The 17,310-nt window shown below is 40.3% G+C and overlaps 1 protein-coding gene and 1 long non-coding RNA gene across 3 annotated transcripts in view; one reads left to right on the forward strand and one right to left on the reverse strand.

Moving 5' to 3' along the window:
• TADA1 (transcriptional adaptor 1) overlaps positions 1-12,423 on the reverse strand; it is a 22,847-nt gene extending 10,424 nt beyond the window's left edge. For both annotated transcript variants that reach the window (XM_058701748.1, XM_058701749.1), the window contains exons 1-5: positions 12,223-12,423; positions 7,210-7,301; positions 6,855-6,920; positions 2,936-3,033; positions 1,284-1,493 (exon numbers count right to left, since the gene is read on the reverse strand). In XM_058701748.1, coding sequence (XP_058557731.1) covers positions 1,284-1,493; positions 2,936-3,033; positions 6,855-6,920; positions 7,210-7,301; positions 12,223-12,296 — 540 coding nt within the window. In that variant the 5' untranslated portion in view covers positions 12,297-12,423. The remainder of the gene's footprint in view (positions 1-1,283; positions 1,494-2,935; positions 3,034-6,854; positions 6,921-7,209; positions 7,302-12,222) is intronic.
• Positions 12,424-12,618: 195 nt separating this feature from the next.
• On the forward strand, positions 12,619-15,954 carry LOC131496294 (uncharacterized). Its single transcript, XR_009254413.1, has 3 exons — positions 12,619-12,903; positions 13,652-13,743; positions 15,681-15,954. It is a non-coding gene; the product is annotated as an uncharacterized LOC131496294 (long non-coding RNA).
• The last annotated feature ends 1,356 nt before the right edge of the window (positions 15,955-17,310 follow it).

Below are 17,310 nucleotides of genomic sequence, written 5' to 3' on the forward strand. Positions count from 1 at the left end.
ACATCAGAGCAGGAAGGTACGGGAAAGAGAGAGATGCGTTGTTTTTATTTGGTTCCATTTAATAGGTGCTTGCTCTACATGAAATTTATTAAAGTTATTTATGGTTTCTAAATTGACTCCTCTCTCAAAAGAGATTTTCAGACGGTTTTAAATAAAAGTACAAAAATAAATACATAAAATTTCTAAAAGGAGGCAAACTACCCTGAAACCTGGTTTCAAATAGGACAAAAAGTTCCAAGATGTCAGATTTATTGGCTACAATGCCCAATCTACTAGAATCCTGCCATAAAAGAACCATGGCTCTCTCAAAAGTCACATACACAACAGATATATAGGAAATAAACCAAAAATTAGGTATTTGATACTTCTTTATGAGAGCCAAGTACATAAGGGATAGAAAGTGTCTGTGAAAATAAAAAGAGCTGATCCCAGCCTGCCATTAATAACAGGTGAGGCAGGATCACCTGTTTCAACTATACCAGTAAGATAATCTCATATCCAGGCCTTCATGATACAATTTGTAATTTCCACACACTGAATTTATTAAATGTGTGTAGCTTCATGAGATAGCGATTATAATCTTTGAGGTACATGTGAGGAAACGGGAGGCCCCAAATACTGGAAGAATTACCCTGTATTACCTGACATATCCGTGCACTATAGAACCCAATGCATATTTTGGCAAATAACTAAATGAATAAAGTGAATGGATAAATGAGTGGGCTGAGAGAAGGATCCCACTGTTTAGACACCAAATCTAATGCTCTTTAAATGCTGGGACACAACAAAAAACAGTGATTTTCATCGTTAGGATTCTCAATCTCAATTTTTTTCCTTAAAAACTGTGCCCGTGTTAACAAATTAAACACCAAAACACGCCAAAGTGTTATGCCATAAGTAGCCTCTCTGAAAAGCTTAGTCTGCTAACTGAAGGCAACTGCATGGACTATGAGGTGTTTCTCCCCTCAAAAGAACACAATTCCGGGGTGCCTGGGTGATTCAGTCGGTTAAGGGTCTGACTCTTGATCTCAGCTCAGGTCTTGATCTCAGGATCATGAGTTCAAGCCCCACGTTGGGCTCCACATGGGCATGAAGCCTACTTGAAAAAAAAAAAGAAGAGAGAGAGAAAAAGAAAAAGAGGGAAAAAAAGAAAACAATTTCAATGACGACAATTCTGGCATCGGTAGTACTTGGATTCTTTTCTTGCAGTACCAACTTTCAACAACACACACAAGCTCGTTACATTCAACCTGTAAAACTGTTTCTGCCACCAGCAAACCAACCTCCACCGCGTAGACAACAGCTGAGACGGCCTCCTCCGTGACGTTGTCCAACCCGTGCTCGTAAGCTGTCACTATCATTCTCCCTTCAAGCTGACCCCGGGTGGGAAGCATCATTGTGTGGGAACAAAGTTTCAACTCATCATCATCTTGGGGATCCTTTGCCACAAACTGCTGGGCTCCCGAGAGGGGATTTTGAGGCTGGAATCTATGCTATGGGCAAGAAAACTTTTCAAAATGATTCATCACAGTGGCAAGTAAGAAGACACAATATATTGGACTTGAGCTCCCACAAATTAATGCCACCAAAACAATACTACAGGATTTAAAAAAAAAAGAAGTCACTCATGCACAAATAATCACAGATTCACACCCATTACATAGTAATAATGAAGACATGAATTAAGGGGAATAATGGTAGTATGCCCAGCAGTTTATTCTATTCAACCGATACCTTGGTGATCACAGAATATATGGCTCTGTGCTAAAAATAACAATTAGGGGAAAGGAGAAGATATAAAACTATTTTCAAACAACTCAGAGCATTCTCAGTATACTTGTAAGTAAGCAGGTTCTGAAAGTAGAAACATATAGTAATACCTCGTTTAAGCTCTAAAAACAAGCGTAGCTAACCAACATAACAGACCTAATAACAGATATTCCAAGAGAATGCCAGATAGTATAAACTATCTTGCTATCATCTTCTACTTACAATTCTCAACACAGAATCTTGCTAAGACACAGTCATTCTAATTATTTAGAATAGTTTTTCTCAAACTGTTTCCACTCCTAAAACCTCTGCCTCCTCTGGTAGACTCTGACAGCCCATGTGTACTCTCCATCATCAGTGGTAGCTCCTGCTTAAGCTCAACATATAAGATTTAATAGCGAAAATGGCTTGTCCCTGTTTGAAGTTTGTATTATAAAAGAAACATTGGTTGTTTTTTCCATTGTCCAAGTATAAAACTGTATTTTATATCAAATATCCCTTTTTAAACTAAGGTATGCCTCTCTAGAGGTACCGATGCCCTCCATATTGAATAGTATCGATAGAAAACACAGAGCAAAGGTAGAAATGAATGTTTGTTGATGTTAATCAATAAAGCTATCAACACCCAGTCAAACCTATAAAAGGAAGACTTTTGGGAAATTGTTCCCCAAATACAAAAGGAAAAAACAATTTTTCCTAAAATGTTTGCAAATTTTATGGCCAAATGCCTTCATGACTTCTCTGCTGATTCCGAAAGGCTCAGGGCCTAGCTGGGCATCGCCAGGATCCTGCCAGAGGCCTCCAGGCCTCCTGGAGCCGTGGAACAGAAGTCTTCAATGTAAGAAACATTCCAGAAAAAGATTTAAGAGGACAAATAATACAGGCATACTTTTTGAGTCATTAAAAAATCGTTAGGTACTAATGAAAACATATTAATATTTATGCAGTAACAAACTAGAATTATAAAAATTCAGACACCTGGGACTCACACTCTTTGAAACTCTTGTCAACCTCAAATATAATAACACCTTTCTTCCCCAAATCATGCCCTCCTTTTTTTCAACTCTACTACCAGTATTTTAAGATTTATTTAAAAACTAAAGCCCGTTCCATCACACCAGCACTTAAATCAGTTGTTACCAAGATCTACTGGAGAACAACCTACGTCAAATTTCTGACGAACAGAAGAAAGCTTTTTCTTTCCCTTTGGTTTTCCAGGTTTAGCTGCAGAACCCCCTGTCCAGGGTAAAGATCCAGCACCCTCTGTGAGACAGAAAAAGAACCATAAGAGAAAACGGGGACAGTTGTCAACTGCTGTGTTTGGTTTCATTATAGGCTAAAAAAGTATGGAATGCTCAAGTAGTGAAAATAATCAATGCTTAAATTCAGATCTTCTCTATTTCTCCAAGCAAAATTATGAATTCTCTCAAATCACATTTTTTTCTAGCTGTAACCAAAATTATTCCTTTAGGAAGACAAATTTGTTTTTCATATTTTAAATTAATGTTTATTGGGTGTTTTGTTTGCTTTATTAGTAGCATTATAAGTAGTATTACCAAAGTAGGAAAAAATTTTCTAGTTCAAGATGGTGAACTGAGCACATGAATGTATCTCACCTCTCTTTCTAGACCCTACTAAAAAAAGGTAATAGCAGAAAGTAAACAGCACACATCCGCAACTGAGATAGAAAGGAAATTGAAACAAGATGAGATGTCAACAAATTTCAACAATGGGCTAAAAAGGTGTTCACTCACATGGAGACACACAGAAGCCATAACCTAGGCTAGGCAAGGTTCGGAAATGAGGTGGAAACAAGTTAACCTGCAGAGCAGAAATCCACAAAGAATCTGGATTTGGAGAAGGTGAGTACAGTGGAAACCAGGGAGGGGTCAGTGAAGCCAAAAACAAGATCAATGGAAGGTCTACATTCAAAAGTCGTCTACACAAACCCCTTCCCCCTCACCACTAACAGTGGGCTCAGTACAAAACAAAAATGCAGGGTCTCTTATTCAAACATTTAGAATTTCAAGGCAACCACAGTTGAGCACTAAGCCAAGCATGGGCCCTTCTGGGTTCACAGGCAGTTCACAGGCCCCGGAGCCAGCCCTGCTCTCTCCCATACATAGCACAGTATTTACAATGGCAGGGGGATGCTGTTGGGGGGTATGGAGGACAAGAGAGTGGAGAACTCTCCTCTAGTTAAACTGGACCAAATTTCTGGGATTTACTAAGGTGGTTGATATGGATGTTGACACCCTAGAGCACAGCTCTCTGCATGCTGGCATGAGGATCCCCAGTTTAACTGGCCTCCTGTCAGCTCACTCTACAACAAAACCCCCACACAACTGTATACTTCATTCTTAAATGTGAATCACCCGACATTTGATGACAATCTATAACAGAATAAGAAAGACCCAGATAAACAAACAGAAAATAGAAGTCCTAATAATTCAGGGGCGCCTAGGTAGCTCAGTCAGTTGAGCATCCGACTTCGGCTCAGGTCATGATCTCACAGCTTGTGAGTTCAAGCCCTGCATCGCAGTCTGTGCTGACAGCTCGGAGCCTGGAGCCTGCTTCGGATTCTGTGTCTCCCCTTTCTCTGCCCCTCACCTACTCGCGTTCTGTCTCTGTCTCTCTCAAAAATAAATAAACGTTAAAAAAAATTTTTTTTTAAATAATTCAAGCAACACGGACTTCAAAAATACTAACTGGTATATTCAGAGAAGTCTGAAAAGACGTGTGTCATAAAACAAAAAGAAGGTATTATAAAAATTGCTGAATTAAAGAATGCATTGGGCAGAAAGGCTGAAAGAACTGAGGAAATCTCATAAAGCATAAGCCAGATGTCTAAAATCAGTAAACCCAGAAAGAGATTTAAGCTCCAATGAGGAGTTATCAAAGTCCTACCAGAAGAACAAAAAACAAAGTAGTTGTCTTTGAGAAAAGTCTAGGAGTGGGAAGAAGCTTTTCATTATAAGACCTTCTGTATTATTTCTAACCATGAGCACATTTATATATAGTTTAGTGTTAAAGAAGAACAATCAAAGCAATTCAAGCTCATTACAGTACACTTGAAAAAACTACCCCCCAAAATTTTTTATACGAAAAAAAAACCATCATCTTAGCAAAAACATTATTTCCGTTTTGATGTTTTTTTGAAGAATGAGTTTTTAAAGCTTTGAAAAAAAATACTCCAAGTTCATCAGTTAAAAAAGAGCTCTTTGGACACTTACCATGATGAGCACTGAGTCATGTACAGAATTGCTGAATCGCTATATTGTACCCCTGAAACTAAACTCTGTATGTTAACTACACTGGAATTACAAAAAAACAAAAACAAAAAACAAAACAACCTGTTAGGGAAGTCAAGCTCTTCTCTCCACCGCTTTAAATGTCTCTGGTACATCCAGGTCTCACTGATGAGGTCAGCCAATCTTAGAAGATTCCCAAAGAAACCCACTGCTGCTGGATGGCCTGGATGCTAGGTGATGCCACCGATGTGTGGCCAACACGCTCCAGGCAAGGAAGCAAAGCTTGGTGAGTCAGGCCTGACTGACAACCAGGACAGCTTTCCAGCGGCGGGCAGATTTAGGGGTGGATCCAACACTTCCATCCACTGGCTGGGTTATTTCTCTATCAAACCCCCAAAATGTATTTCCTCAAAATGAAATTAATAGTTGCTGGCAACAAAGAGATGATTTCTATTCAAAGTAAAATATAGAAATGTAGCTCTTCGTACTTGCGGGTGGGTTTTCTGTTTTCCTAAGCTAGGTGGGAAAGATGATTTTTAATAATATTATTGATCGAGGGACCGCAGTGTAACAGACACTTTGCATTCTTTTTAATCCTCACAGCAACTCTTCCGGGTAGGTATTAGCCTCTTTATAGATTAGCAAACCAACTTCAGAGAAAACAAAATGAAAGAAAAAGCAAAACAGAGAGGGAGGCAAACCATAAATACAGAGAAAATATATTTTAAATACAGAGAACAAACAGGTTTGCTGGAGGGGAGGTGGGTGGGGGGATGGGTTAGGTGGGGGATGGGTTAGGTGGGGGGATGGGTTAGGTGGGGGGATGGGTTAGGTGGGGGATGGGCATTAAGGAGGGCACTTTTTGGGATGAGCACTGGGTGTCATATGTTAAGAGATTAATCACTGGTTCTACTCCTGAAGCCAAGACTATACTGTATGCTAACTAACTTGAATTTAAAAGAAAGAAAGAAAGAAAGAAAGAAAGAAAGAAAGAAAGAAAGAAAGAAAGAAAGAAAGAAAGAAAGAAAGAAAGAAAGAAAAGAAAGAAAAGGTAAGAAAGAAAACAAAGAAAGGTTTTTAATCAATGATCAACACAATCACCACAGGCCCTTTAAAAACAACAACAACAAAAAATTCAACTTAATCTATAGTAGGCGGTACCTACAAATCTAAGTTTTTAACAACAGTTCAGGATAAGTTTTATTGTGAGGCAAATTGTTTAATGTATTTAATCATTTATTTTTGACTGCTTGATTAAAATAAGATGGATGAAAGAAGTGCCTGTACCACTTAAACTCCAAACAATTTGGGATTAAGGGGTCATTGTTTCTACCTATACCTAATTAGGTTGAAGTGACAGATTTAGCTTCTACCCACCTCCCCAACATGCTGAAGCTCTAACCTTCCAGGTGCTGGTATCTTACTTGAGAATACAACTGAAAGTCCAGGTTCTCACCACACGTTGTGGTTTCCCCTCCCCCTAACCCTAACTCACCTTCCCTGCATCTATGGAAACCCTCGTCTAATACCAGCTGCCCTCAAGTTTCTTCACCCTGACTGCCCACCCACTTCCTCACTTGTCTGTCATTTAAGTAATCTAAAATCCAGCTGAGTGGACAGTAAAGACCAAAAGTCAACGTAAGCACAGGGAGATCACCTGCTTTACCCAGGTTCTACAAAACAATCTGCACCTACATAATAAATTTTTTCTTGTGAGCAGTTCAAAGAACATGTCGTTTGCACACAACAGATGTGTCTGTTAACGGAAGCTAAAGCCCAGGGCTCTGATGGCTCTGTTGACTGACATCCCTGGAAGTACTTCCGCTCCCTTACCTGGGGTAGACACCAAAATCTGACAACGCGTAAGAATAGCCAGGAGGAAATCGTTGTGAGAATGGACTGAAAAAGGGAAGATTGTCACAAGTCAAATACAAAATATTTACAACATAAGGAAACCATTATTTGACTCTGGATATCCCCTACCCTGCCATTCTTTACACTTTATTTGAAATATCCATATTATTAAAATAATCTTACACACCATTAAAAACCCCATTTTATTTTTTTAAGTGAAAAGACTTACTGCAAAATTTACTGCAATTTATTATTGCAGTTATTTATTTGCAACTTATTGCAAATCTGGGAAAACTTCAAAATAGTAAAATAACTCCCCAGATAATTATTTTACCATTATCCTGCGTGAGAAGTCTATGAGCTTCAAGGTCAAACTCTTCTTTGCTGATCTTCTGCTTGAACCACAACTTTAAGTTAGCCCAGTATCTGCAGAGACAGAAGCAGTATTAAGAACCAAGGATTTTGCTTCTTTCCCAAGTTTACCTTACCTGCTCCAAAACCCAGGAAAGGAAATTTTGCATTCCCCACCATATGGGCAGAGTTGTGCATCTCCCCCCAAATTTATATGTTGAAGCCCTTGACCCCCAGCACCCAGGACGTTAAAGAGGTGATTAAATTAAAATGACCTCTCTAGGGTGGGCCCTAAACCAATGTGATGGGTGTCCTTAGTAAGAAGACATTAGGACTGTGACACACACACAGACCAGACACTAGCTATCTATAAGCCAAAGGCAGAGGCCTCAGAAAAAAACAACCCTGCTGAAGGGTGTTGTCAGACTTCCTTGGTGTCAGACTTCCAGCGTCCAGAACTATGAGAAAACAAATTTCTATTGTTTAATCCACCCCATCTGTCGTATTTTGTTACCCCGGCCCTTGAAAACTAATACACCTAGGAATCAGAATACTGACAGAAGGGGGCGCCTGCCTGGCTCAGTTCGTAGAGCCTGTGACTCTCGATCTCACAGGGCCGCCCGGTTCAAGGCCCATGTTGGGTGTGGAGCCTGCTTAATAAGAAAAAAGAAAAAAAAAAAAAAAAAAAGAATATCAACAGAAGAAAAAGGAAGAAAAGTTTTTCCCCAAAAGGGACTGACAGGTTGTCACATTATTGGACTCACAAGTCCTTTAGCCAAAACCACAGCTGTACCCTCCTTCCTCACTGTTGCCTTTCTAAAAGACCTATCCTCCAGAATCTTACATTTAATATTTATATTTTAAAAGTATTATTATTAAAAGTATTAACTTTTAAATATTAATTTCAAATACACTAATTTTCCAATTATTAACTACAGTTCATAATACTGTATTGTATATTTGAAAGTTGCTAAGAGTAGATCTTAAAAGTTCTCATAAATAAAAAAGTTCTCACAAGAATTTTTATATATCGTGACAGATGTTAACTAGACTTACTGTGGTGATCATTTTGCAATATATACATGTATTGAATAACTGTTGTATACCTGAAACCAATATACTGTTATATGTCAATCATACCCCAATAAAAAAAAAGATTTATATTTTAAAAAGTATATGTGTTTTATGGGTTGGGAAGTGGTCATTAATACTGATTGGTAACCTCTTTCCTTTCAGATGATCTCAAGTTTTAATCTAACTGGCTGAAGTAATGAGTTTCTAAAACACCTCACCACAATGAAAATACCGTGGATATGAGAAACTTAGTGGTTTGTAAAGTGAAAACCAACCACTAATCATAAAAATCACTAGTTACCTGGCAGGAAAAACATAATGATTTGATCCCTTTATACCTTAACAACAGTATTAGAGATAGGAGTAAAATATGACTTTTCACATCCACAGCCCTTGATTCAGTGCTGAAAGAAGCTGCTCTTTGTTCATGAAACAATTAAAAATTACTCAGGACACGTCTTACAATCACTTTCAATTCACACTTAGCTACTTTCTAATGCTAATTTGAGTTCCTAACAGAGGAAAAAAAAGAAAAAAGATTTCTAAAGAAGACGGTCTGATGCTCTCACTGCCTTATACCCTCGCAGGTCCTCTCCTGTACACAGATTAGCTTCAATTCACCTTAGTATGTAACTCTGTATGTAACTGGCTATGTGTGCCCATCACTGCAAGCAAAGCTTTGGGTTCACACACATTTTTTTTTTCCCCAGGAGAAAACCTATAGCTTTAATGGGGTCAACGTTGCCCGAGACCCATTTCACTCAATAGCAAAATATGTTTAGTTTTAGAGCTTGGCATGACTTTTCACCTGATATTCACACACTCGTTAGTCAATAATAACTTCCCAACAATGGACACTTAAATGTTTTTTGTTGTTGTTGTTGTTTTGTTTGTTTTTATTTTTTTAAGGACACAGGAACTATTATGAAATGAAATAAAGCTCCACAGGAAAAAAAAAAGTATTTTCCCGTCCCATTCTATCCAACAAAAGAGGGCAGTGACAGGAGACAGCTTCATTATTTAAAAGCCCCGGGCCACTATTTTATAAGAAAGGTGCAAATATATCCATATTTTGAGGGTGAACTTATTCCAGAAGTAAAACAAGCCTCTACCAGGAAGTTCTACCAACATGATGCTACCTATCTCCTCTAATGGCAAACTTTCCAGCCGTACCCCTTCCAAGATTCAGAAGACCTGCTCCCCAATCCTGGTGCTTATGTTAACTTGCCATATAACCATGGACAAATGACTGCTTTCCTCAACAGAACTGAAAAGAAAATTAGTTAACCTCTATGAAGGTGAGGATGATGGGTGACAAGTTTAAGTGGGTCAGACTAGGAAGCACTGGGGACACCTGCAGTAAACTAAAGAACATATGATCAAGTCACCAAAAAATTCAACACCTATTTAAACCGGACACTCTCTTGGGTACTATACAAAGGAAATTAGCTAGCAAAGGCCATGTCTTTTCTAGAAGCTGGTGTGGGCATGCAACCTAACATAAGAGACATTTGGACCCTAGATAAATTGAACACAACTCTTATCTGGGGTCCTTATACACTTTCTCTGTTTTACCTACCACCAAGGACCATGTTTAAATGGTCAGGTTATATATAAACCAAAGCACACTACTCATGAAGAAATATGAGAAATTACTGGATGGCAACATTACAGAGTATTAAACCAACAGGCACTTTTTAAGGAGCAGGAGAAAAAGACAATGAAAGAATGGAAAAACAAATGCAAAACAACACTGTACCACTAACTACTCATGGCACAAAAGCATATTTTGATCACATCGTTAGTGGAGATTTACACTACAGATACATCAAATTTAGCTTTACCATCTGTATTTGACCAACATCTGAGAGCCAGCATTGGCCTTTAAAGGCCAAATAGGGAATACTAACTTCAAATTTCTGGCAAACCTGTGTGGTAAGTGTGGGATCATAGAAGTCACCATCACATCTAATCAGTAAATTATACACACAAGCCAGGTCTTTCAGAGTTATTATAGTACGGAAACACTCACTTTCAGATATTCGTAAGCATCCTAGACGTAACAGTAAAAGTCAACTGTGCTTAAAAATGTAAATTTTAGCCGTCAGTATTACAAAAGTAACAAACTGTGGTAATTAATGGTGAAAACTGTTAATTTTGCCTATTAAAGTAACTAATAATTTTCAATTAATTAAATAAGCAAAGAAATAGACTGACAGCAAACATGACTATTAAAACATAATTTTAGGTAGGGGCGCCTGGGTGGCTCAGTCAGTCAAGCATCCGACTTCGGCTCAGGTCATGATCTCATGGTTCGAGAGTTTGAGCCCCGCATTGGGCTCTGTGCTGACAGCTCAGAGCCTGGAGCCTGCTTCGGATTCTGTGTCTACCTCTCTCCCTCTCTGCCCCTCTCCTGTTCGCGCTCTCTCTCTCTCTCTCTCACACACAAAAATAAATAAAATTTTTTAAAAAAATTTTTTAAACATAGTTTTAGGTAGAACATTTTATCTTTGGGAGTCAATAAATGTTCACAAAAAATTAAATAATTATGCCAAAACAATAATTTTAATTCTAGCATTTGTAGAAATTTGATTTATTGACGTTCATAAAATAAACTTTAAGAATTATATTTTGCTTTTAGTTATTCTGCTTAGGCCATGAGTGTTTCAAGAAGTCTTACATGGGAATTCTGCATATCTTGCTAGGATAAAAAGCAGAATGTCAACTCCACCACCCCAAAATTTCACAAGAAGGAAAAACTCCACAAAAATCACGTATGACATCCAAGTAACTTCAATCTAGTCATACTAAAGAATATAAAGAAAAAGATGACAAGAAAGGGTCCCCCAAATACCTTGCCCTGCCAGCAACATGATATTTAAGTGAGCATCTACCGAGTAAGCAAATGTGTGGCAGCAACAACACAGGCATTAGAATTTTAAACATTTAAAATTTGCTACTTATATCTTTGGAAAATAAAATTATAATAATGATTAATGTTCTGAAATTTTCCAACTCGTTCTTGTATGTCAGAAATAGATTATCTGGCTTCAGCCTTGGCTGAATTATTGATTTTACATCCCGCCATTCAGCATCTGACCTCTGATTGTTTACTCGGTCCCCTGCTATAACCTAGGTCTGGCTGGGCGCTTGTTCCTTTGGAACCCCTTGTAGGGTATCAGAGCCAGGAATCAGACACGAGGGGTCTAGTGACTTTTGAAGAGTTACGTAACCTCTCTAGATCTCAGTCGTCTCATCTATCAAATGGGAATAATAATTGTACCTACCTCACATCTCTGTTGTGAGGCTTAGATGAAATGGTACATTGAGAGTGCTTAAAAGGTGTTCAATTAATGTCCACTACCGCGATCATCACTATAACTGCAGCGATGTTCGGTGACTTATCTTAAACGTAGGGTCTATCCACCTTCCGAAACTACTCTCAATGCTCTTTCTTAAACGCAGTGTCTACGCATCACCCGACCTCAATGAACTTCCGCCTCCAGGAAGCCCTCCAGGGTCTGGCCGCCGCGCACGGTGCCCACTCCGGCCGGGGCGCGTCGGGCTCCGGGTCACTCGGCCCGGGGCAGGCCTCACGCGAACCGAACTCTGCGAGGGGCCTGCAACCGTTCGGTAGGCCCTTGGGCGTGGAACGCGCCTCTCCCGCCCCACCCAGAGCAGAGAGCCCCGGGCGAAGGCGCCCGCCCGAGTCCCGAGGGAGCCAGGGAGGCCGGCCCGTCCAGCTGAGCGAGTCCGGGTTCCGCACCCGGGGCCGGCCGAGAAACCCAGAGGCCCCGCCACCCGCGACGCGAGGCAACACAGGCCTCGGAGCGGCGGGAGGCGTCTCCAGGGTGGGTCGGCAGCCCGAAGCCTGAGGAGGAGCGGCGCGGAGACCCGGACGCCGCGCCAGGACAGCTCTTACTGTTTCACGTTGTCCCCTAGGGCCTCGCTCAAGTTCTTCTTGGCCGCCTCCAGCTCGCTCACAAAGGTCGCCATTGCTCCCCACGTCTCAGCCCGACCGCAGACCGCTCTGCCACAGTGACCAACAACCGAAAAGCCAATTCGGCGAGAGCCTCGGCGCAGGAAGCTCAGTCCGCCCCCGTCTGTCCCGCCCCTAATCGCACAGCAGAAGTTTGTTTGGTTTTCGGCTCCGCCCGCCTTTCTGAAGAGAAAGTGAGGAGGCAAATTCGCTGTTTTCTCAGTCCTCCTCCTCCCGCCCCCTCGAGTCACGTGGTCCATTTGGTCCGGCCTTTCCGCACCCAACTTCAACGCTTGGCCACAGGAGCCAGCTGCGGCACCTGCCGGGGTGTTGTATCACAGTACCTTCAATTTGTTACCGGCTGGGCAATATTTTCAATTCTTTTTAAACGTTTATTCATTTCTGAGAGACAGAGAAAGAGAGCAAGCAGGGGTGGGGCAGAGAGAGAGGGAGACACAGAACCTGAAACAGGCTCTAGGCTCCGGAGCTGTCAGCACAGAGATGATGACCTGAGCCCAAGTCGGATGCTTAACCCACTGAGCCACCCAGGCACCGGTGGGCAATTTCTGAATTCCGCTCTTTGTCCTTCCACCTGGCTGAGTTTCTTCCTCCGCAGATCAAAAAGTAAATGCAGTATCAGTTTTGTCCTCTTTCTTCGCCTTATTTTTCGCCAAGCACTCATCATTTAATATGCCACTTAATAGATTGTTCTTGTTAATTCTCTGCCTCGTCCAGCTAAAATGTAAATTCCATGTGGAAAGGATTTGTGTTTTATTCGGTGCTGTTTTCCCCAGTTCCTAGAGCAGTGCCTGGCTCTCAATAAATATTTGCTGAATAAATGAAGTAATTGTGAGAATTAAGGAAAATAAACACAGAAGGATAGAGAAAAAAGAAAGAAAAAGTGTTTACCACCGCCAGACAAACTTAACTGATAGACATTTCTCCCCCACCTGCCACACTTGCCATAATTTATAACCTTGGTCTATCTTCAACTGTGCATCTTGGTGGGGGGGTTTTAAACTTAACATAATTATATAAATATTATCCTCTGGCATTATAGTGTCTTTATAATCATAACTTTAATGGCAGCTCGTTAAACACCCCCACAAAAAGAATGTACACAATAACTTGTTTCCTAACTGTTAGCCTGATTGTTTCCATTTTTTTCTCTATTAAAAGCCTTACTGTAATACACAATGCATAAAGCTTGTCTTCATTTAGGATGATTACTTTAGAATAGAGTCCCACGAATAGACTTACTGGTTTAAATGGTAGGGATATTTATAAGAGTCTTGGTGTGTATCGTCAAATTGCCTCACAAAGATTGACAATCATCCTAATTGCTTTTAAATCTTGTGTGATTACCCGACAGACGCCCCTCCGAGCTTATTCGTTTGTTCAGCAAATACTATCATGTATCTGGAACTCTATTGTGGGCTGGATTTACGAAGATGAACATTGCAGGTAAAGCCTTACTATCTGTGTTAGAAACTTCCAGAGAAATTTTGACTTTTAAAAAGTAGCTGTCCACTTCCACTGTTTCTTGGCTACCCCCTGTAGACTGAGTAGAAAGCCAACCTCAAATTAGGTTAGTAAATGCTTTGTTCATGGTGTTACTGAGGACTGGAGCCCAGGAAACATTCTTCCCAATTGCTCTGAAGACCTGCTTGGAAGCTTGTTATATATTATGTATGCAAATTATATACAGAAAATTATTATATATTCAAAAGGGGCAACAGGTATATGTGCTTGCAAGCAGTTCCAATGCTTATGTGTCACAAGGTATAATTTGTTGTCATTATAAAAATGATTTAAAATCATTTTTTAAAATGTTGTAAGGGGTGCCTGGGTGGTGCAGCCGGTTAAGTGTCCGATTCAGCTCAGGTCGCGATCTCGCGGTCCCTGAGTTCGAGCCCCGCGTCAGGCTCTGGGCTGATGGCTCGGAGCCTGGAGCCTGTTTCCGATTCTGTGTCTCCTTCTCTCTCTGCCCCTCCCCCCTTCATGCTCTGTCTCTCTCTGTCTCAAAAATAAATAAACGTCAAAAAAAAAAATTAAAAAAAATGTTGTAATTATAAAAAGGTTTACTGATTTCCACACAGACGTGAGGAAGACTCTTAAGTCACCTTAATATATGTTTCTATCGTATCTGATTGTTTAAAAACATTGCTTGCATGCCTCTCCTCACCTTAATGTATGTTTCCATCGTATCTGATTGTTTAAAAATATTGCTTGCATGCCTCTGCTTAGCCTGTTTTTCGGCTCTTCCTATTCTTGATTTTTCCCTGAGAAGGTCACAGAGGCTGACCTCAGTCACCTATTGCAGTTTGAGTGCATACCACTGAGTATTGAACAAATTTCAGGCTCTCTAAACTGGCATTCGCATTTTCTTAGGAGCTGGACTCTGCCTATCTGTCCAACCCGCGTACATCCGGGCCTGTCCCCACTACCCCTTAGAATGCACTTGCATTCCAGTTACTTGACTTTCTATAACAAACCATATCACTCAGTCCCTTTACACATATCTCTCCCTCTGCTGGTTTTGACACCCGTGGGTGGCCACCTACATTTCTTGCAAACAGGTCCAAACATATGTAAGTACCTGCCAAAGCGCCAATTCAGCAGCACTAGACATGGGCACAAGGAAATGTTTAGGTATATCTTCCAGGAACAGTCCCTGTTTCTCATCTCTATTGCTACTTATCCCCTAAGAAAAATATGACATTTATCTCTTTACATCTATCCTTGTTAACACCCTAAGTGGATGCGTCTAGTTCAATGAAATACTCCTTTCTCTCTCATCACTTTATACACCTATTAGCACCAATTTCAGTATAATTATTCTGTTAAATGTCCATTGAAACTGTAGTGTTAGACTATATAACGTACGCAGAAATCTGACCAAACAATGTGCTTAGTAGAAATAAATATGAAAACCACTTGTAATTTGGTGATTTAAAGAACCTAATTCTAAATCTTCTTTTAGTGATAGCAGTAGTTACACAATGCATACTACATGCAGACAACTATTAAATAGCTTCAGAGAGGGGCGCCTGGGTGGCTTGATCAGTTAAGCGTCCAACTTCGGCTCAAGTCATGATCTTGCGGTCTGTGAGTTCGAGCCCCGCATCAGGCTATGTGCTGACAGCTCAGCGCCTGGAGCCTGCTTTAGATTCTGATTCTCCCTCTCTCTCTCTGCCCCTCCTCTGCTCAATGCTCTGTCTGTCTGTCTGTCTCTCTCAAAGGTTGATAGTATTATTTATATATCGCCTCTTTTTATGCAACTTCTTTCAACATGTAATTATATAAATCATAAATATATGAGTATATAAATATAATTGTGTACAAATATAATACAAAGGAAAGCCCTGAAAAAAATTTATTTTCATACCAATTTTTTTCAGGTATCTATGAAAGTCTGGCCCCTGCTTGCTTAATTCTTCCAGAAACACTGGATTTTTTGTCAATAGGATTCGATGTTGGTGGAGTTGTGAGATGTCTCAGCTCTGGAGATTATGTTATTACTGTCATTCTTCCTCCCAGGTACCATATTTAGGATTTTTAGACCTATTTATAAACCACTGACTCCTTGTTTACACTGGCTGGTGCCTGCCGCAGAAGAAATACTTGTTGACTGACTTTCTTAGTCCATTCATTAAAATTGGCTTATTAACCTTCTTCCCAGAGCACTGCCAGCAAATGTGTGAGCTCTTCCATTTCAGGCATCAGCAGCTCTGCTTTACTGGAAGGACTCTTACAGTTCAGCTTTAAAATAGTATTGATAATATTTTAGTTGCCCTGTTGAATTTACCATTATAACATTCACTGTAATTTGTAATACTTACTATGTGGGCTATGCATTTATATACAGTTACATACAATGGTACATAGGGGCTCACACTCAATATATGTGTCTGTCAGAACAAAATACTTTAGAAAATTCTATATAGTATTCTTCCTAATCCATATCTATATTGATGTACAGAGTTTAATATAGTTAAAGGTTATAGACTAGTGGGGCACCTGGGTGGCTCAGTCGGTTAAGTGTCCAGCTCTCGATTTCAGTTCAGGTCTTGATCTCAGGGTTGTAAGTTCAAGCCCTGCATTGGGCTCCATACTGGGCATGAAGCCTACTTAAGTAAAAAAAAAAAAAAAAAAAGGTTATAGACAAGATTATATTAGGCCCAAGTTAAATTTATGGCTGAAAACAATTAGAGAGGCAAGTCACCCTGACACCACATGTATTTATTTTATGTCTGCCAGAAGGAGGTGAAGAGGTTCTTAATCTTTTTTTTATGCCATGGACTTCATTAGCAGTCTGGTGAAGGCTTTGCGGCCCTTCTCAGAGTAATCTTTCTAAATGCATGAACTACATAGAGGGTTACATTTTAAACAGTTTCATTGGAACACAATTCTATCCTTGGGTCCCAGCTTCAAACCCTCTGAAGCTCTATGGGTACTTAGGTTCCTCAGGCTGCTACAACAAAATATCATAGACTAGGTGGTTTAAACAACAGAAATTTATTTTCTCACAGTTCTGGAAGCCAGCAAATTTGGTTTCTTGTGAAGGTTCTGTTCCTGGCTTGTAGATGACCATCATCTTTCTGTATCTTCACGTGGCCTTTCATGAGTGTGTGTGTGTGTGTGTGTGTGTGTGTGTGTGTGTGTGCAGGGAGGTAGGGAGGGAGAGAGCACATCTCTGGTGTCTCTGCTTCTAAGGACACTAATCCTATTGGATTAGGGTCCTACCCTTATATCCTCACTTAACCTTAATGACTTCCTTAGAGGCCCCATCCCCAAACACAACCACACTGGGAGTTAGGGCTTCAACATACAAATCTGGGGGCGGGGGCGGGGTAACAAACGTTCAGTTCAAAACAGTACTACAGGAAGTTAACAATAGTTCCCATGTCCATTCTCAGAAGCTCTCAGAGATTAAAGTTGGAGGACTCTGAGAAATGGAAGAATTTAGAATCTGGGGATTCTAGTAGATGAAAGATACCTAAGCAACCCCAAGAATACTGAAAAGTAAAT

Source organism: Neofelis nebulosa, chromosome 15, assembly GCF_028018385.1.
Source record: "Neofelis nebulosa isolate mNeoNeb1 chromosome 15, mNeoNeb1.pri, whole genome shotgun sequence".
NCBI lineage: Eukaryota > Metazoa > Chordata > Mammalia > Carnivora > Felidae > Neofelis > Neofelis nebulosa.